Source organism: Heterocephalus glaber, unplaced genomic scaffold (assembly GCF_053883595.1).
Source record: "Heterocephalus glaber isolate CG9 unplaced genomic scaffold, H.glaber_assembly_v1.0 deba00001472, whole genome shotgun sequence".
NCBI classification, from domain to species: domain Eukaryota; kingdom Metazoa; phylum Chordata; class Mammalia; order Rodentia; family Bathyergidae; genus Heterocephalus; species Heterocephalus glaber.
In genome coordinates this window covers 87,341,359-87,362,243 of record NW_028258315.1, presented here as the reverse complement: position 1 = coordinate 87,362,243, position 20,885 = coordinate 87,341,359, and the positions used below count along the sequence as shown (strand labels likewise).

Genomic DNA, 20,885 nt, shown 5'->3' with positions numbered 1-20,885 from the left:
CTGTTTGGTATCTTCTTTTGAGGAATGTCTACTAAGCTTAATTATCCATTTCTTTTTTTTTTAAATTTTGTTTATTTTTTTGGTACCGGGGATCAAACTCAGGTCCTTGTGCTTGCAAGGCAGGTGGCAGAATCACTGAGCTAAATCCCTGGCCCAATTATCCATTTGTTAATCAGATTATTTGCTTTCATTCTATAGAACTATTTAAATTCCTTATATATTTTGGATATTAATACCTTATAAGATAGATGACTTGCAAATATTTTCTCCTAATCTTTAAGTTGTCTCTTCACTGTTAACTGTTTCCCATTTGGTGATAAGTGAGGTAATTTTAGGTGATATGTGAATGAACATCTTTCATTTTAATCACTATGCATATATTTTTAAATATAAAAAGTGATAAAACTGGCATATCTAAACTTTTGTCTCTGGTTATTTCTTAGGATCCAGCTAATTTTTTTTTTTTTGGTACCGGGGATCGAACTTGGGTCCTTGCAGTTGCAGCCCCAGCTAATTTTTAAAAACAATTTTTTTTTTTTGTACCGGGGATCGAACTCAAATCCTTGCGCTTGCAAGGCAGGCGGCGGAACCACTGAGCTAAATCCTCAGCCCTTTAAAAACAATTTTTATTGTACATTGACAAATTATAGTTGTAAATGTTTATGGGGTACAAAGTAGTATTATGATTTTTGAATACAGTACAAGTAAGAAGGTTATTTTAAGCTAATTAATGTCACCTCAAATATTTAACATTTTCTGGGATAAAAGTATTAGAAACTTACTCTCAGTAATACTGAAATATATTATATTCAGTTATTACTTATATTCAGCATGCTGTGCTACTGATCTAAAAAAAAAATCAAACTTATTCCTTTCATCTAACTGAGGCTTTGTGCCCTTTCACTATCATCTCCTCATTCCCCTTCCACTGCTCAGCCTCTGGTAACTACCATTCTAGTCTATGCTTCTGTAAGTTCAATTGTTTTAGATTCTACATACTATAAATGAGAACGTGCACTATTTGTCTTTTTGTGTCTGGCTTATTTCACTTAGTATAGTGTTCTCCAGTTCTATCCACATTGTCACAAATGACAGATTTTTTTTTTCTTTTCTAAAGACTAAATAGTATTGCATTGGGTATATGTACCACATTCTCAAAAATTCATTCATTGCTTGATGGGCATTTAGGCTAATTCATAACTTGGCTATTGTAGATAATGCTGCAGTGAACACAAGAGTGCTTTTTTGGATATATTTATTTCAAATCTTCAATAAACACTTAGAAGTGGGATTGCTGGATCATATGATATTTCTATTTTAATTTTTGGAGTTCTGTTTTCCATAATGGTTGCATTAATTTACATTACCACCAACAGTGTACAAGCGTTCCCTTTTCTCTTTGTACAAGGGTTCAGAACCTGTCTTTTTAAAAATAGCCACTCTAGGGCCGGGGATTTAGCGCAGTGGTTTCGCTGCCTGCTGCGCATGCGCAAGGACCTGAGTTCGATCCCCAATACTAAAAAAAGCCACTCTAATTGGAGTGGGGGAATACCTCACTGGGATTTTGGGTTTTTTGTTTTTTGGGGGGTTTTTGGTACTGGGGATCGAACTCAGGACCTTGCGCTTGCGAGGCAGGAGTGTGCCACTGAGCTAAATCCCTGACCCCACTGGGATTTTGATATGTGTCTCCCTGATGCTTAATGATGTTGAGCATTTTTGCATATACCTGTTCAATATCTTCTTTTGAGGAATGTCTATTAAGCTTACCATCCATTTCTTAATCAGATTATTTGCTTTCATTCTATAGAACTATTTTAATTCCTTATATATTATGGATATTAATCCCTTCTAAGACAGATGACTTGTAAATATTTTTTCCTAATCTTTAATTTGTCTCCTCACTCTACTGTTTCCTTTGATATACAGAAAATTAAAAAAAAAATTTTAGGTAATGCCATTTGTCTATCTTTGCTTTTGCTGCATGCAATCTAGGGGTCAAATCTAAAAAAAGTATTGCCCAGGCCAAAGTCATGTACTTTCCCCCCTATATTTCCTTCTAGTAGTTTTATAATTTCAGGTTTTATGATTGACTGTAAACTATTTTGAGTTGATTTTTATAAGTGATATAAGTGTCTAATAATTTCATTCTTTCACATACTTAGTCTTCCCAACATCATTTATTGAAGAGACTGTCATTCTTCCATTGTATATTATTGGTACCTTTGTCAAAGGTCAATTGACCATACATATATACTTGGGGTCTTTTCTGGGCTATTTTGTCCCATTGGTGGGTATGTCTATTTTTATGCCAGTACTATACTTTTTCAATTGTAATTGCTTGCTTTGTAATACAGTGTGAAATCAGGTAGTGATACTTCCAGCTTTGTTTTTTTTGCTCATGATTGCTTTGGCTATTTGAGGTTATTTTATGATTCCATATGAATTTTTGGGTAAGGGAAATGACACTGGGGCCAGGGATTTAGCTCAGTGGTTCCACCGCCTGCCTTGCAAGCGGAAGGATCCGAGTTCGATCCCCGGTTCCAAAAAAAAAAAAAGAGAAATGACATTGGAATTTTGATAGGGATTATATTGAATCTATAGACTACTCTGAGAAGCCCCAGCTAATTTAAGTAGAAAATCATATAAGGAAATATATTAAATAAATAGTATTATAGGTGACATGCAAATATGAAAAAAGTTTAAAAAGTTGTAATACAATGACAAACTAGAAAAACATTGCATTAAAGCATAAAAATTGGATATTCATTTATATACTTGCAAATATATTGCTTCCCACTTAGGCCAAAACTGCTAAGAACATCATAAATACACCTATGAGGAGGGTGGGGGATTTAGCTCAGTGGTGCCCCTGCCTGCCCCTGCCTGCCCCTGCCTGCCCTGCAAGCGCAAGGACCCAAGTTCAATCCCCGGTACCAAAAAAAAAAACAAAACACCTATGAGGATAGAAGCTTGAGCAGCTTAGAGACAGCATATCATTATACATAAACAATTGTAGTCTTTGTATAAGAAATAGTATATTAGGGCTAGGTGTAGCTCAGTGGTAGAGTGCCTATCTAACATGTACAAAGCTCAGAGTTCAATCCTGAGCACTACAAACATACACACACAAAGAGAAACACTGAGTTGATTAGGGAAATGTGATGTTTCAATACATTTTACTTTAAAATGTCAAGAAGTCTGGAAATCAAAAGTAACTTAGAAATACTACAGAAAATTCACAACCAAAACAATTCTACATTCCTTAATTCCATATTTAACTGTAGAATTCACTTAAAAATTCAAACCAAAGGGCAGGGGATTTAGCTCAGTGGTTCCGTCACCTGCCTTGTAAGTGCAAGGTCCCAAGTTTGATTCCCAGTACCAATAAACAAACAAACAAACAAACAAAAAACAATGAGATACTAGTTCACACTGGCTAGGGTGCTATAATAAAATTTAAAAAAAAATTCACAGCAAATAATTTATTATCACAGGGTACCTTGTTAACCTAGATTGGACTTAGTAAGGATGTGTATCAGAAAAAAAAAAGACAAAAGATAAAAAAAAATGACCACAGGAGTTAATGCATACTCTGTCTTTTTCTTCCTGAGGATAATCATAAATGGATGAAAAGTTATGACTAATGAATATTTTCAATCAGTAAGAACAGATCTCTTTTTCATCATCAGTTTTACATGACAAAAGTTACTATCTTCTGGGGCAAATGGTTATTAAAAAGAAAAATTTAAATAGGTTTTGATAACCTTTTCTTAAAATTTTAAATTTAATAATAGTGTATCTTTGTATTAACTTTGTTGCCTTTTGAATCACTGGGGATATAGATACTTACTTGTTAAATCGTTCCATTTCTTGTACTAACACAGTATTCATGCTCTCTTCATATCTCACAGGATACTTCAGCAATGCTATTTCAATGTCAAAATCCTCTGGAAGCTAAATGGATTTTGAAGATCACAAATTACTCTTAGAATGGCTAGTGTCATTTGACTGCAATATCTATAATAGCTAAGATGAGAGTGTTACTATTTGGAAGGCACTGTGCTAACTACTTTCCACAAATTATCTCATTTAATCTTTATCATACAATCTTAGGTGGCCATTATCATTTCCATTCCATACATGGGGACATTTCAGGTCAGGGAAGTTAAATCACTGGCCCAAAGGCCCATAGCCAAATAGTCTGAACCCACAGGTCTCTGATTCCAAGGCTCACGTTCTTAACTAGCACTTTGCCGAAGATACATATTTCTGAAAAGTTATATAATTTCTTTTTGTAAATTCATTCTTATTTTTTTAACTGATGAAAGTTATTTACCCATTTCAAAACTTTTATATTTATTTCTAATCAATTATCAACTGGTTCCAAACAGCTTAGCTTATTCCACTATCAAATAATTACCCTTGTAAGTGTAGCAGGATTCCAGGGCAGAGAGGGAGAGAAAGCCATTGAATGTGTGATATGTATGAGGCCCCTCAGAGAAACTGAAGTGATGAAGGGGGCTTTGGGACTGCTGATCAGGTCCTAAGACATTGGTATTCACACTCTTAAAGGGGCAAAGGAGTTCCCTAATCAGTGAAACTGTAGACTATGAGAGCTGAGCTTCCCTGACTGTCCCCAGGTGATGGACCCTGTGTGGTACAAAACAATTTTCTAAGGCACACTAAGTGGGGCCATCCCAAAGTACTTTGGGTCTGAACAACCCACTTAACCCAAATGCCTCTGCCAGGTGCCATGTTATGGATCTTGGGAGAGCCACCATTCCATGAGGCCAAAAACCTTTTCCCATAAAGATAAACCACAGACACAGTAGTAGCCATGTGTGAAAAGAAGCAGATGGCAGAAGCAGCAGTCTAGAAGTGAAGTGAGGGAAGGCTCATATGCTTCCACCCATGCCATAGGCAGTGCTGCTTCCCTCATTTCTCCAGTGGCCACAGCCAGGGTTGTGGCGAGCAGACTCAGTTCAAGGAGTGATGCAAAAATGGAGTAGTGGAACAGCCCCTGGGCTCTGAAGGCAAATGACCTAGGGGCCAGATTCCACTCTGTCCGAGTGACTGACACTGAAATATGGGCATATTTATAGTACTAATGACATAGGATATTAGGGTGTGGCAAAGCTGGCTGGGAAAGTAGGCATGACTTGTTCATTACAAGATCTCAGAACATGTACACAGAACAGTTCCTAAATCCCTGCACATGGACTTCTCATGAGCAGGTTTTCAATAGGAGGCCTAAACCTGATGTCAGCCTGAGGCGTGGGATCCCAGCACTGCCTCTCAGGACCCAGGTGTACAAGCTCTCTCCGGTTTCCTCCAGATTTGCACATTATAAAAGGACACAGACACCAAGAAGAACTTGGTATCATGGCTTTCCTCACCATAGCCCACCCTGCTTTCTCCAGGGCATACTTTTATCTTGCTTCTTCCTCTTTTACTCAGCCTAAGCTCACTTAGCAGAGCCAGTTTCTCTCTTCACTTTTATTTTTTCAAATAAACTTTGCCACTGCTTTTTTTTTTGGTACCGGGGATCGAACTCAGGACCTTGCACTTGTGAGGCGAGGCACGCAATGGAACCACTGAGCTAAATCCCTGGCCCTGAATAAAGAACTATTGAATTTAAGATTTACAGAAAAATGGGGAAAATAGAATACCATTCTACTTTACTTAGTCGAGTTAACTACCTTGGGTTATGTTATGAAAAAAGAAAGCTGTAGGGCCGGGGATTTAGTTCAGTGGTTCCAGTGCCTGCCTCGCAAGTGCAAGGACCTGAGTTTGATGCCTGGTACAAAAAAAAAAAAAAAAAAAAAAAGAAAGTTACAGTAACTAATTTAGCACTGATCTTATCTCCTTGTACTTTCTCACTTTCTAAGGTGGAGATTAAACATCATTCTCTTGGGCTGGGGATGTAGCTAAGTGGTACCGCACCTGCATGGCAATCACAAGGTCCTGAATTCAATCCCACATACCCCCCCCCAAAAATCATTCTCTTGCTGGGCATGGTAGTACATGCCTGTAATCCCAGCATTCAGGAGGCTGAGACAGGAGGACCAAGAGTTTGAGGCCAGCCTGGGCTACATAGTAAGTTTAATGCCAGCCTGGACTATGATCCTTTCCCATTCTGTCTTTTTTTTTTTTTTTGGTATCAGGGATCGAACTCGGGTCCTTGCACTTGCACAGCAGATGGCAAAACCACTGAGCTAAATTCCTGGCCCCAACCCATTCTGTCTTTGAGCAAGTTCAGAACATTTCCTCCATTAAAGAAAAATGTCCTGGGCTGGGGATTTAGCTCAGTGGTTCCGCTGCCTGCCTTGCAAGCACAAGGACCTGAGTTTGATCCCTGGTACCAAAAACCAAAACCAAAACAAAACAAAAACAAAAAAAACCCCGTCCTGGAACAGGGATTTAGCTCAGTGTTTTCAGTGCCTGCCTCGAAAGCACAAAGTCCTGAGTTCGATCCCTGGTACCAAAAAAAAAAAGTCCTTTACCTTTTATTTAGAAATTAAAATAAATCATAGGTACATTAGCTCATTCACAGCTATAGCTACTAAGAACTTATCTATGTGCCAGGCATTTGGTAAACCACTTTAAATTGATGCTCACTTTAATGTCCTCAGAAATCTCACACCATTGGTACTATGTTCACAATTTAACAGATTTGGAAATGAATGCTTAGAAAGGTAAAGTATCTTGCTCAAGGTTATAATGGCAGTAAATAAAGTTTTCAGATTGTCATATCAGCACCACTTTTATTTCTATTATAGTATAAACAACATATTTTAAACTAAGTCTTACCTTGATGAGTATATCTTTGGTAATTTCTAATAGGATCTGGTCAGTACTTCCTGAGGAGCCTGTCTGTTTGGAGCCTCCCTGGGTGAGAAGCAAGGACTCAAAAAGGATTTTTGTTTGTTGAAGATCTTTGGAGATATCAACATTTTCATGTAATCCAAATATCTCAGGGTCTTGAGAAAATGGAAGTGTCTACCAGAAAATAGATTAAACATACATCACCTCTTTTTTTTTTTTTTTTTTTTTGGTACCAGGGATCTAACTCGGGTCCTTGTGCTTGCAAGGCAGGTGGCAGAACCACTGAGCTAAATCCCCGGCCCCATACATCACCTCTTAACTAGATATGGAAGAGAGTCAGGATTTGCCACCCCCAAATATGCCACTTTAGCATGAGGATTGTTTTGAGCTGAAAGCAATTTAAAATCAATAGATGGGCCAGGTATGGTGGTGCATGTCTGTAATCCTAGCACTTGGGAGACTGAGGCAGGAGGGTCACCTCGAGTTCAAGGCCAGCTTGGGCTACATAGTGAGACCCTGTCTCAAAAAACAAACAAACAAACAATCAGTAGATACGGAGTTCTCTCCTTTTCTGCCTGAAAGCTAAGCATACATTTTCCTCCTCTTCTGTACCAGGATGGGGTCAGCAATCTTTTATCACTGAAAGCTGGCACTGGGAAGAGTCTGCACAAGAGATCTTACTAAGATAACCCTTACCTTCCATTAGTTTCCTCCATGTGTGTCTTAATTACTTTCTCACAATTTATTGCCCTAAAAGCCCAAGCCACTTTTCCTTTTTAAATTAATTCTCCACAATCTACCACCCTTTATTTAAATGGTATATAAACTCCCAAGCACAACTGCCTCTTTTTGTTTCTCACTTCTTTTCTGTGAAGCTTCTGAGCACTAAAAATACTATCATCAAAACAAACTGTCTGGCTTTTCTCCTGCTAATCTATATTTTATGTTTAGTTTATAAGCCCCAGCCAATAACATGAGCAGACAGAGGAAAGGGTGTCTTTTCCCGTCTTATAAAGCATTAATTTATAGGGCAGATATGTGCACAACAACAACAAAAAAGGGTTATGAAGCAATATCAAACAACAGAAGAGTCAAACTTTTTATAATTTTCAGTAACAATTAGAAAAGAAAAACAGTGAAAGTCTACTGAAGCCACAATGCTTGTCTAAGCGTATAGTTGGAAGGGGACATTTTGTGATTTTTTTTTTTTTTTTTTTGGTACCAGGGATCAAACTCAGGACCTTGCGCTTGCGAGGGAGGCAGCAGCACCACTGAGCTAAATCCCTGGCCCATGTGATTTGTTTTTTGAAAAATCTCCCATTAATCAAACCCTATTTTCAGTGATACTAATTACCTTAATGAATTCAATATAGTCCTCATAAGTGCCCTTGGGAGGTGCAAAATAGTTTCCACTGGGAGAAAACTTATAATGAGGGTTTTCAGTTATGTGTATGTTGTAAAAGTCAGCCAGCATGGTTAACAGGAGGCGTCTATCCCAATCATCTGTTACTCTTCCTCCATAATTACACTCTCCAGTCAGGTAAGAGATAGCTTCAAATGGAACTGTATCATATTCATTTATAAATAGCTGAAACAAAGGAAAATGAAAAAAGAAAAACCTTTATTTCTTTTACTTTATTTCCATGTTAAGGTGGCACTACTTATCTATTTACACAGAAAGGGGCTGAAAGTTTTATCATCATAGGTTGTCATTGAGTACCTGGAATTTAATGTCATCTTTTGAATTTGTTTATCTGCATTTCTCTTTTTTTTTCTGAAATAAATACATATTGTTTCCTTAATGAGAAAAACATTTAATAAAAACAGATGACATGGAATGGGATGGGGGTATATAGCTCAGTGGTAGAACATTTGCCTAGCATGTGCAAGACCATGAGTTCAATCCCTAGCACTGCAAAAAGAAAAGACCCCAGAAATAGATGACATGGAAATCCAAATATTTTTAAGATGTGAATTTGGATCAACCTTGTTTTTGGATAAGCTGGAGTCTATTTTGTCCCTGAGGGGACATTTAGCAAGGTCTAAAGATAATTTGGATAGTCACAACTGTGGTAGAGTGTGGGGTGCTACTGGCATCTACTTGGGTAGAGGCTTGTGATGCTGCAAAACAGTGGTGTTCCCAGCCTCAAATGCTATTAGTGGCAAGGCTGAGAATCTGGTGTTTGGTTTAGGCACTTTTCATGATGTGATAAAAACAATTTCAAACCTTAGTGGCAGCATCTAGTTCATACTTTATGACACAGTTCCACTGATAGGCAATACACATTGTTTCTAGTTTCCTTATTACCAGAATAATAGTCATAAAGCAATTTATTTACATAGTTGCACATTGTCTTACTCATCTCCCAGTAATGCTGAAGAGCAGAATATAGTCAGGAAAATATGAAGTACGTGAAAACCTGAATGTATTTCTTTCAGTTCTAGATCCTATACTTTACCCAATGTACAGAAATTTTAGGTAGTATGTGTATTGAGATGGTATGTTAATGATTGATAGAGAGCTCTTCTGTTTCTAAAATTTAGCTAATAGTGCAGAAATTAAAGCAGAAATGGTATAAAAATTGAAAAAAATTTTTTCTAAATTCTCCAGAGGAGAAAGGAGGAATAAGTAGAATAGATATGTCATGTATAGGAACCTAATAACCTCAATTAATACAAACATTATATGCTATAGCATGCGCTAAGATTAATAGTATCAACAAGGATGAAAAATGGGATAGGGAAATTGGAGGAGGAGGGAGGAAGAGGGAAGGGGATTAAAAAATAAACAAACGGGCCAGGGATTCAGCTCAGTGGTTCCACCGCCTGCCTCGCAACCGGAAGGTCCTAAGTTCAATCTCCGGTACCAAAAAAATAAATAAATAAACAAGCTGTTATACATAAACGTAACCACTCCCTAAGATGACTGTAAACTGCAAACATGTACTAATACAATACAAAATTTAATGAAATAAAATCAATGTTATTTCATCATATAACTACAGTTCCATAAACACTAATTTCAACTTTTTTTTCCTTCGATACTAGTAATCATCCCCAGCCCAATTTCAACATTTTTTGTAAAAGTTTTCAAGTTAACAAACTCATTCCAGTTAAGTTTTGTGGGGTTTTTTTGCGGTACCGGGGATCAAACTCAGGACCTTGTGCTTGCGAGGCAGGCAGCGGCACCACTGAGCTAAATCCCCGGCCCTTCCAGTTAAGATTTCTGCTGTTATTTTTCAGAGTTGATAAAATATCAATAACTCCTTCCCTTCCTTTCTTCCTTTTTCCCTCCTTCCCTTCATCTCTTTGCCTCTCTGTGCTGGGGATCAAATGTAGGGCTTCACACATGCTAGGCAAACACTCTACCTGTAGCTTCACCTTGAGCCCACAGACTATAAATGTTTAATTGTATTTAAAACCAAACTTCATTTAAACATTGCAAGATTGTTTTATAGAAATTATGGATATTGGCCTGGGGATGTTGCTTAAGGGTCAAATGCTTGCCTGACATACACAAGGCCCCTGGGTTCAATTCCGGGTACTGCCAAAAAACAAAAACAAAAATCACACACACAAACACACACACACACACACACACAAAACTTGTGGTCTTAGAAAAATTCACCCAATTGAAACATAATACCACTTAATATGCCTTTATCAACACTTTCCTTTTGCCTTCAAGAGATCACATTTCATAAAAGTTTTTCAGTACAGAAGAAGAGAATAAAAATATATTCTGGGGTTGTGTGAAAAACCTGGCACTCAGTTTTCCAAGCTCCTTTTACAGCTAAACCCTCTGCCTGTGACCTGGGCTTGGCTACTCAGATGTATGTATCCACCCTGATCTAACTGGGGAGATAGGATACAAAGAAGCAGAGCAAAAACTCTTTGGATATGGTCATGACATCCATCAGAAGGTCTGGAGTGAACCACAGTTTGTGAGACAGATATGTAGGCTACCCTTCCTTCCTTCCTTCCTTCTCTTTCTCTCTCTCTCTCTCTCTCTTTCTTTCTTTCTTTTTTTGTACCAAGGATCAAACTCGGGACCTTGCACTTGCAAGGCAGGCAGCGGAACCACTGAGCTAAATCCCCAGCCTGCAGGCTACTATTTCTAATATTCAGAGAGGGTAGAGATGCTGCTGTAACAGAACGTGGAGTAATTATGGATATAACTCTGGATACCTTTCCTTTGAGCCTGGTTCTCCAGCTATCTTGGTGATTCTGAGAGCTACCCAATACCTTTTCAGTAAATCACTTTTCTGCTTAAAGTAGGCAGCTTCCTTCTGTTGAGTGATAGATCTAAATTACAGAGTTGACTGAGTGGAGGAGGAGAGTAGAAGACAGGAACTATATAAAGCCAACACTGAGCAAGGCACTGCAAAAAGGCAGAAAGGATCAAGGTCCTTGACAGCACTGTTGCTGAATCAACCAACCCCAGAGCTTGTCCTTTTTCTGCACCTGGATCTCTTTTTTTTTGTACCAGGGATCAAACTCGGGATCTTGCGCTTGCAAGGCAGATGTGCCGCCACTGAACTACATCCCTGTCCCTGCATCTCTTTTTGTATGAGATAATAAATTTCATTATTGCATAGCCAGTCCAAGTCAGGTTTCCCATTACTTGCAGCAGAAAGAATTCAGATGGAACTTTATAAACCACAGTTATTACAACTATCTACTGGGGGCGTTGGAAGAACTGAATCATTTACTCTGACAAAAGCACTTGCCTAGGGCCTGGTAAATAGTGATCCTTCATAAATGTTAGTTTTCCCCCAATTTTACCTGTAGTTGCCGGATACTGATGCGTAAATCGGATTCATTAAATCCATATGGGATATTCCAACCAAGAGGACCAAATTTTTTTCTCTCTTGTACAAGGGCATGAAAAAAACAAACTCCAAACAGCAACTTCTCCCATGCCTTTAATGTAAAAATTAGAAAAAATTCTGATCAGATTTCCATTAGTAAAATGAGAGGAATAGATGATCTTTTTCATTACAAGATTCTATGTCTTTGCAAACTTCTAAAGTAATATTTACTAAAAAAAGCATCTAATGACTTAATTTAAGTCTCCAAAGCTAGACAAGCCACAGTAATATTAAGCTTTATTAAAATTCAATATTACCATTTTACCAAAGTATAGGCTAGTAATACCTTTGTATTATTCATAGATATTTACAAATTCAATACTCAAATGGTATCCTATACACTTGCTGGAATATACCTGAGACTGTAAGGAGGATGATTAGTCATTAGGATATGAATAAATTCCAATATATGGCATATGCCTATAATCTCAGCAATCACGAGACAGCAGGAGGATTGCTGAGAGTTTGAGGCCAGCTGGGGCTACATAGTCAATTCAAGGCCAAACCTGAACTACAAAAGTGAGACCCTGTCTTGAAGAAAAAAAATCCTTCTATGTAATTCCTTATTTTATTACTTTTCATTTGGAGATCATTTTGAAACCATTGTTTATTTGATCTACCTATAACAGCTTCACACAGCCTTTAATATAGTTGTCACACGGCCTTTCACTAGACCTGTGTCAGCATTCTGGAGGATGGCTGCCCATCTCTTTAAGGGCCCTCCAGATAAATTTCAAATACACTATGATATGTATTTTAAGTTAGACCACCTCAAACATAGTTCCAAATCCAGCTACTTTTATGTAATGCAGTAGTAATTTATTTGTTTTAATTTAAATTTTATTATTTTGAGACAGAGTCTCACTCTGTTGCCTAGGCTAACCTCAAATTCTTGGGCTCAAGTGATCTGCCTGCCCAGTCTTTGGAATGGTGAGGACTACAGGCCTGAGTCACCACACCTACCTTTTTACTTTTTTATTAAAATGTAAACTGGACATAGCAGCATGTGCCTATTGTCTCAGCTGCACAGGAACAACATAACCTGGGGAATATAGCAAGATTCTGACTAAAAAAAAAAGTTAAAATGCAAGTAGGCAACATCTTATTGAAATGCTGTACATAAATCAAAGTATATTTTAAATATGCTAGATCACTAGTGTGGTAAAAGCATTTGATAAGAGAAGAACCTTTGGCAATGACAGCAATTACTTAATTTACACATATTTTCCAAATACTGTATTTTTACATAATGACTTTTCTTTTTTTGAAACGAGGTCTCACTATGCAGTTTAGGATGACTTCGAACTCACTATGTAGCCCAAGATGACCTCGAACTCACAGTAGTCCTCCTGCCTCAGCCTCCCAAGTGCTGGGATTACAAGCATGTGCCACCATACCTGCCAACATAATGGGTTTTCTTAAGATAGGGATCATCATTAAAGTTTTGGAAAACTAAATAGTTGCATATGCTTCTGTCTTTGGTCTTTATTTAGATTGGATCTCTTCAAAAGCAGAATTTGAGAGAAAGATTAGAATGAAGGTGGGTATTATGGCTTATATCTAGAGTTTCCCCAAAGCCTCATGTGCTCATAGGTGGGGCTTTTGGGAGATGGCTGAATCATGGCTGTGTGATACTGGATTATGAGTATGTGATAATTATATTAGTCTTATTAGTTTAGCATAGTTCTGTGTGTAGGTAATGGAAAGGCCCACCCTGGGTGTGGGTGGCACCAGGCAATAGGCTTGTAGTCTGGATGGAATATAAAGGGAAAGAAGGAAGGCAGGCTTGCTACTTCCTATCTCCTGCCTACCCTGCCATGGACTGTTTCTCCTCTGTCATCCCCTTCTGCCAATGCCACCCTACCTTGGAGTCAGCCTACTATGGACTGAAACCTCTACAAAGTGTGAGCTAAAATAAACCTTTCCTCCTTTAACTTGTGGGTGTCAGATATTTTGCTCCAGCAACAAAAGAGTAACTAAGACATGCAGATTTATATATTATTTTAAAAATGGGAGTGTGGTAATACTTAATGGTGTTGTTTTGAGGCTCATATATTTAAACTACCTGCTTGTCTTAATTTTCTCATTGCTGAGATAAAATACCCAACACCTAAAGTTAAAGGAGGAAAGGTTTATTTAGCTCACAGTTTACAGAGGTTTCATTTCATAGTTGGCTGGCTCCAAGGCAAGGTGGCATGCCAGAGGGGTATCACAGAGGAGAAACAGTTCATGGTGGACAGAAGGCAGCAAAACAGCAAAGTAGTGAAGAAGCATCAAGAAACCACAGCAGCCCTTTTTCTGTCCCTTATATTCCTATCCAGGCTACCAGAGCAGGTAGCATTCACACTTGGGGGAACCTTCCCATTAACACTCCCAGAACTATGCCAAACCAATCAGTGGGCTAATTTAGTAACCACACACTCTTAATCCCAGCATCACACACTCTAGATCCAGCCACCTCTGAAAAACCCCACCTATAACCCTTTGGGGGGACATCTAGACACAAGCCATCACACTGCTGATGCTCAATAAATGTATGTTCCTTTTCTTTCCTTTCATCTTTGTCTTTCTATAGTTCACAATACTGTCATGGCTATTGAGAGCAGTGTTTTTCAACATAGTCAAATACGTCACTTTCTTTTGTTATTTGATTATTTATACTAGTTCTTTTTTTTTTTTTCCAGTACTGGGGATTGAACTCAGGACCTTGTGCTTGTGAGGCAGGTGTGACACCACTGAGGTAAATCCCCGGACCTATACTAGTTCTTTTTAAATGTTTTGATCTTGTTTTGAAATGATTTTACTTTATTATGGTAAAACATTTAACGTGAAATCTACCCTTTTAGCACATTTTTAAGTGTACACTATTGTACTGTTAATTGTAGGGACAATGTTTTATAGTGGATCTCTAGAACTTCATCTTATATAATTGATTCTTTATGCCCATTAATATGTAACTTTCCATTTCCTTTCCCTACAGCTTCTGGTAACCACAATTACACCTTCTGATTCTATGAATTTGACTATTTTAGAATGCTTATATAAGTGGAATCATACAGTATTTCTCCTTTGGTGACTGGTTTAATTTACTTAACACAGTGTGCCCAAGTTTCACCTATGCTGTTGCATGTGGCAAGATTTCTTTCTTTTTTAAGTCTGTACATACCCCATTTTCTTTATCCATTCTTCCACTAATGGGCATTTAACTTGTTTCATATCATGATTATTGTGCTGCAATGAATAATGGAGTACTAAAAACTCTTTGGGATACTGATTGCAACTTTTGGGGATAAATATCCATAAGTGGGATTGTTAGATCATATAGTAGTTCTATTTTTAACTTTTTAAGAATCTCCATACTGTTTTCCTTAGTGGGCGTACCATTGTACATTGTACTGTGATACTCTACAAATGTTCCAATTTCTTCACATCCTCACCAACTCGTATTGGTTTGTTTTTTATAGTAGCTATCCTAGAAAGTATGATATATCTCATGGTGGTTCTGATTTGCACTTCTCTGGTGACTTGTGTTAATCATAGTATTAGTCACATTTCTATTGCTGAGACAAAATACTTGAAGGAGAAAAAGATTATCTTGTCTCACAGTTTTCAGAGGTTTCAATCTATGGTCAGCTGGCTCCAAGGCAGAAACATGATGGAAGAGTATGGCAGAGGAAATCTTCTCAACTTATGGCAGCCAAGAAGCAGACTGAGAAGGAAAGAGCTTGGGAAGACATACCCTTCAAAGGCATGTCCCCAGTGACCTATTTCCCCAACCATGCACCAGCTCCACAGAGCCCATTCAGCTATAAACTCATTATCATGCCCATGATCTAACTGCCTTTCAAAAGCCCTACCTCTGAACACTTGAGTATTCTGGGGAACAGTTTTTATCCAAATCATGACAAGCACCTTTTAAAATATGTGTTGGCCATTTATATGTCTTTTTTTAAAGAAATATCCATTTAAGTCTTTAGTCTATTTTAAAATCACATTATTATTTTTTTCTATTCAGTTTGAGTTTCCTGTATATTTTGGAAATTAACCCCTTATCTAATATATGGTTTTCAAATATTCTTTCCCCTTCCATAAGTTGCCTTTCACTCTATTGATTGTTTCCTTTGCTGTGCCAAAGCTTTTTAGTCTGATTTAGTTCCATTTATCAATTTTTGCTTTTGTTGTCTATGCTTTTAATGTCATTTCCATAAAATTATTTTCAAGAGCAGTGTCATGAAGCTTCTCTTCTGTTTTCTTCTAGAACTACAGTTTCAGGTCTTATATTTAGATCTTTAATCCATTTTTACTTGATTTTTGTGTAGAGTTTAAGGTAAGGGGTCTAATTCTATCCTTTTGCATAGGAAATCCAGTTTCCCTAGCACCATTTGATGAAGAGGCCATTCTTTCTCCACTGTGTAATCTTGACACTAGTATCAAAGATTCAGTGATGTGTGAGTTGATTTCTGGGCTTCCTGTTCTGTGTCATTGGTCGTTATGCCAGTGTCATACTGCTTCAATTACTGTAGCTTTGTAGCACATTTTGAAATTAGGATGCATGTTGTCTCCTGTTTATTCTTTTTCAATAATATGGCTATTTGGGGTCTCTTGTGGTTTCATATGAATTACAGAATTATTTTTCTATTTCTGTGGAAAATATCACTGGGATTTTGATAGAGATTGCACTGAGTCTATAGATAAGTTTTGCAAGTTTGGACATTTTAAAATTATATCTTCTAGTTCATGAACGTGTGATGTTGCATCAGTTAGGGTTCACTAAAGGAACAGATTTAATATAAAATATACATGAATTTTTTTGAGACAGGGTCTCACTCTGTAGTTTAGGCTGGCCTCAAACTCTCTATATAGCCCAGGCCGGCCTCGAACTCATAGCAATCCTCCTGCCTCAGCCTCCCAAGTGCTGGGATTACAGATGTGCACCATCACACCTGGCAAAAATATATAAGGATTTACAAGGTAGGCTTACAATGACTGCCTGCAGAATCAGGTGTGGAAGTGTGCAAAACAGGAGTCTGCATGATGAGAGCTGGAGGATCCAGTCAAGGGTCAAAGACTTGAAGCTCACTGCAGAGTCCAATGTGATCTGTATTAGGAAGCTGGAGGGTCTGCACTGGGAGGCTGAAGAGTGTGCTGGAAGCCTGGAGATGGATGTCCAAAGGTAATAGTGAAGACCGGACCTCTGGAGAAGCAGAAGTGAGACTTCCTTCTTCTTTACCTTTTTATTCCATCCAGCCTACACATACTCAGGGTGGGTCTTCCCTCTTTCTGAAGTCCATCATCCAGACATATCCAAAACTGTGCTAAACTAATCAGGCATTTCTTAATCAAGTTGACACCACAGTTAACTATCACAGGTGTGTTTTCCATGTGTGTGTCTTCTTTAGTTTTTTTTTTTTTAATCAATTCTGTGTAATTTTCCGTGTACAAATCTTTCATCTCCTTAGTTAAGTTTATTCCTAAGTATTTTATTCTTTTTGGGACTATTTTAAACTGGGGTATTTTCCTAATTTCTTTTTCAGATAGTCTGTTGTTGGTGTATAAAAGTACAACTGATGATTGTAGGTGATTTTGTGCCCTGCAACTTTACTGAACTTGTTGGTTAGTTATAGTAGTTCTTTTATGGAGTTTTTAGAGTTTCCTAAATATATGAAAACTTTTTCTGTTGTGATGTGGATTCCTTTTGTTTCTTTCTCTTGCCTAATTGTTGAGTGACAGGAGCAGACAAACTTGCCTTCTTCCCTATGCTAGAGGAAAAGCTTCCAGTTTTTTCACTTTTTAAGCATGATATTACCTGTAGATTTTTCATATATGGCCTTTTAAATGTTGAGATAATTTTCTTTTTCTTTGGTTTTTGAGATAGGGTCTCACTATGTAGCCCAGAGTAACCTTGAACTCACTTTGGTTTGTTTTTTTTTTTTTTGGGTGCCAGGGATCGAACTCAGGTCCTTGCACTTGTGTAGCAGGCAACGAAACCACTGAGCTAAATCCCCAGCCCTTGAACTCATTTTGTGTCTAGTCTGGCCTTGAACTCGAAGCAATCCTCCTGCCTGAGCCTCTGGAGTTCTGAGATTACAGTTGTGTACTACCATGCCTGGCTAAAGATAATTTTCTTTTATTCCTTATTTGTTGAGAGTTTTTTATCATGAATTTTATTTATTTATTTTTTATTTAGTAGTACTGGGGTACAACCCAGAGCCTTTGCACTAAGCTACATCCTCAGCCCTTTTTAAAGATTGTTCTATTTTGAGACAAGGTCTTGCAAAGTCACTAAATTTCCCAGGCTGGGCTGGAATTTGTGATTTTCCTGTCTCAGGGTCCCAAGGTTCTGGGATTACAAGTGTGCACCACTATGTCCAGCTACGAATATTAAATTTTGTCAATTTTTTTCTATATCTAGAATCTTTTTTTTTTTGAGATGAAATCTTGCTATGTAGTCCAGGCTGACCCTGAACTCACTATGTAGCCTAGGGTGGCCTCAAACTCATGATCCTTCTGCTTCAGCCTCCCACATGTTGGGATTACAGGCATGTGCCACCATGCCCAGCTCTTTTCTGCATCTATTGAAATAATCATGTGATATTTGTATCCTTCATCTTGTTATTGTGTATGCATCAATTGATTTTTATAAGTTGAAGCACCCTTGCATCCCAGGGATAAATCCTTCCTGGTCATGGTCTGTGATGTGCTATATGTATACTAGTTCTTGAGTCCCTACTTCAGAATCTTACGAGTAGGGCAGTGACATCTGTAGCTTTAAAAAGTCCTCCAGGGTTTCAGGGGTTATGGTTGAGTTTGCCTTCTATGGGTTTCCTTCATGGAAATGTAAATCCCATGAAGACAGAGATTTTTACATGTTTTTGTATGTTTACATGTTTAGTGCCATATTACCAGTTCCTAGAAGAGTGCCTTGTATGTAGTAGGTATTTAGTGACTATTTAATGAATAAAGACATGGAAATGTATCTCTGTTTTTAGGAAGATATAACAGTATAGGAGACAGATATGTAAATTGACAATTATTATCACTGCCAGATAATTGAAATACTCAAGATATCAACAACCCGTGACCATAGAGATCATATTTGCTTTTTAATGGACAAATGATGATAGTTCAAATTATTATGGGCCCAATTTTCAGAAATTAGCAAGGCATCCCAGCTATTCTGGGAACCTCCAAAGGAAATTGATATATGCCTAGAAGTCCTAAGACCAAGGTTTTGCAAGTTTTCCAGGATCAGCAGCAGCAGTTTCACCTGAGAATTAGAACTTAAAGGTTTAAGCCCCACTCCAGGCCTACTGAATTAGAAACTCTGGGAGTAAGGCCCAGCAAGATGTGTCTATACAAGTCCTGGGTAGATCTAAGGTACACTGAGAACTGATGTCATAGGGCATTTACACTCTTTTTCTTATCTTGCCTAAGCTTCTATTTGTTTTTACTACCAAGTAGCTGCTTGGTGAAGCCTTACCTATTGCCACTGTTTATCATAAAATTCTGGCATACGGGAGGGGTGCTAACTTTGGATGTCACTCAGATCCTAATATTTGGGTAATCAACATTGTTTGCTCAATATTACGATACAGAGTGCTTCCTCTCCAACACGGCACCATTTTTTTGTTTTGTTTTGTTTGAGATAGGGTTTCACTATGTAGTTCAGGCTGGCCTCGAACTCACAGTTCCTGCCTCAGCCACCATATCTGGCTATACAGCATCATTTTTACTCGAGCCATCTGAACTCTGAGCTGTTTATAATTCTTTGTTTCTTTAATTGCAGAGGTTCAAACTCTGGATGGGGAATCAAAAACTACAGTACCTTCTCCATTTTACTAATCTCTCTAAACTACAAAGTATTCCCTCTTTCTTCTAAAATTATAAATGAAATTATTATGCAGAAGTAGGAGCACACTGTTAAGCAGAAGGATCTGACTTCCCTTATTTTGTCTTTAATGTCACTCTTTTTCTAGCTCAAATAGGCAAATATGAGAAATAGTATACGTGGGGATGAGGGAAGGGAGATGATTTTTCCCTAGTACTTTTTTCTTCCATGTGGAGAAACCTCAACTAATATCACTCCTAATTTTTCTCCATTCTTATACTTAACTTGCAGAGAAGAGAGGGTAAATTTGCGAAAAATTAACCAGACCGGCTTGGCTGAGCTTCTCCCTTCTCTCTCTTAGAAGTGAGCTTCTTGCAGGGAACTAAGTTTTCCTTTATTCCTTTAGGTGGATAAATCTTAATTCTGGGTTTCAGTAATATGCAACCCTTTTGTTCACAGATAAAAGCTTCATCTTCCAACCTAACCTATATCAACAATTGTGGTTAGAATTAGCATCTCCCACATATATACTTTTTCCTGTTTCTTAACTGGTAAGAATTCAGATAGAGGGCCAGGGATTTAGCTCAGTGCTTTTGCAGCCTGCTGCACAAGTGTAAGGACCCAAGTTTGATCCCCAGTACCATTAAAAAAAAAAAAAAAAAAAAAAAAAAGAATTCAGATAGAGAAAACGAGTGCTATTTATTGGGACTCCCTGAAGTTCCCAATACCATGAGCAAAATTATTTTAGATAAATATGCTGAAAAACATTATTAATATGCTAAAATATTATCATTAGAATTTAAGTCCCATGAAGGCAGATTTCCTTGTGTCCATTCTGTTCTGACTGCTTTGTACCTAGTACCTAGGATAGTACCTAACACACATATTTGTTGAAAGAATGAATAAATGATGTAAAAATATATGTCTATTCTTGGATCTTAATCAGAAATACTATTGTGCTTTGGTTTATAAACTAAAATACATTCATTCATTGAAAAATATTTATTTCAACATCTGTTATGTAGTAAGTAGGCAGACCAGAAACTATCGGGAGTAAAATAATAAATAAAACAGGAACAATTTCTGTCTCATTAGGAAATGCATAAAATTAAAAAATTAACACACAAAAATTTTATGTGAACTTATTAAATAACTATTAAAACATAATTTAAGAGTTCCAGAAGCTGAATATTACCTGTTCTTTTCCTGGGCATCCCTTAAAAAAGTGAACATCAGAAACTGGATCAGTGAGATATGATTGAAGAAGATTTAGCCGCAGACCGGTGGGAGGTTCATTGGTCATTTTTACTCCATTCTGTAGAATTGTTACTGGGAACTAAGACAAAATAATTGGAAATTAT

General features: G+C 37.6%; 1 protein-coding gene across 15 annotated transcripts in view; it reads right to left on the bottom strand.

Annotated features, from left to right (window-relative positions):
• Dnah12 (dynein axonemal heavy chain 12) overlaps positions 1–20,885 on the bottom strand; it is a 277,734-nt gene that overhangs the window by 12,081 nt on the left and 244,768 nt on the right. For 12 of the 15 annotated variants that reach the window (XM_087182321.1, XM_087182326.1, XM_087182334.1 and 9 more), the window contains 6 exons: positions 20,720–20,860; positions 13,007–13,093; positions 11,611–11,748; positions 8,180–8,413; positions 6,811–6,999; positions 3,851–3,954 (listed from right to left, as the gene is read on the bottom strand). In XM_087182321.1, the coding sequence (XP_087038447.1) occupies positions 3,851–3,954; positions 6,811–6,999; positions 8,180–8,413; positions 11,611–11,748; positions 13,007–13,093; positions 20,720–20,860 (893 nt within the window). The remainder of the gene's footprint in view (positions 1–3,850; positions 3,955–6,810; positions 7,000–8,179; positions 8,414–11,610; positions 11,749–13,006; positions 13,094–20,719; positions 20,861–20,885) is intronic. The other 3 variants (XM_087182327.1, XM_087182329.1, XM_087182331.1) reach the window with 2 other exon arrangements.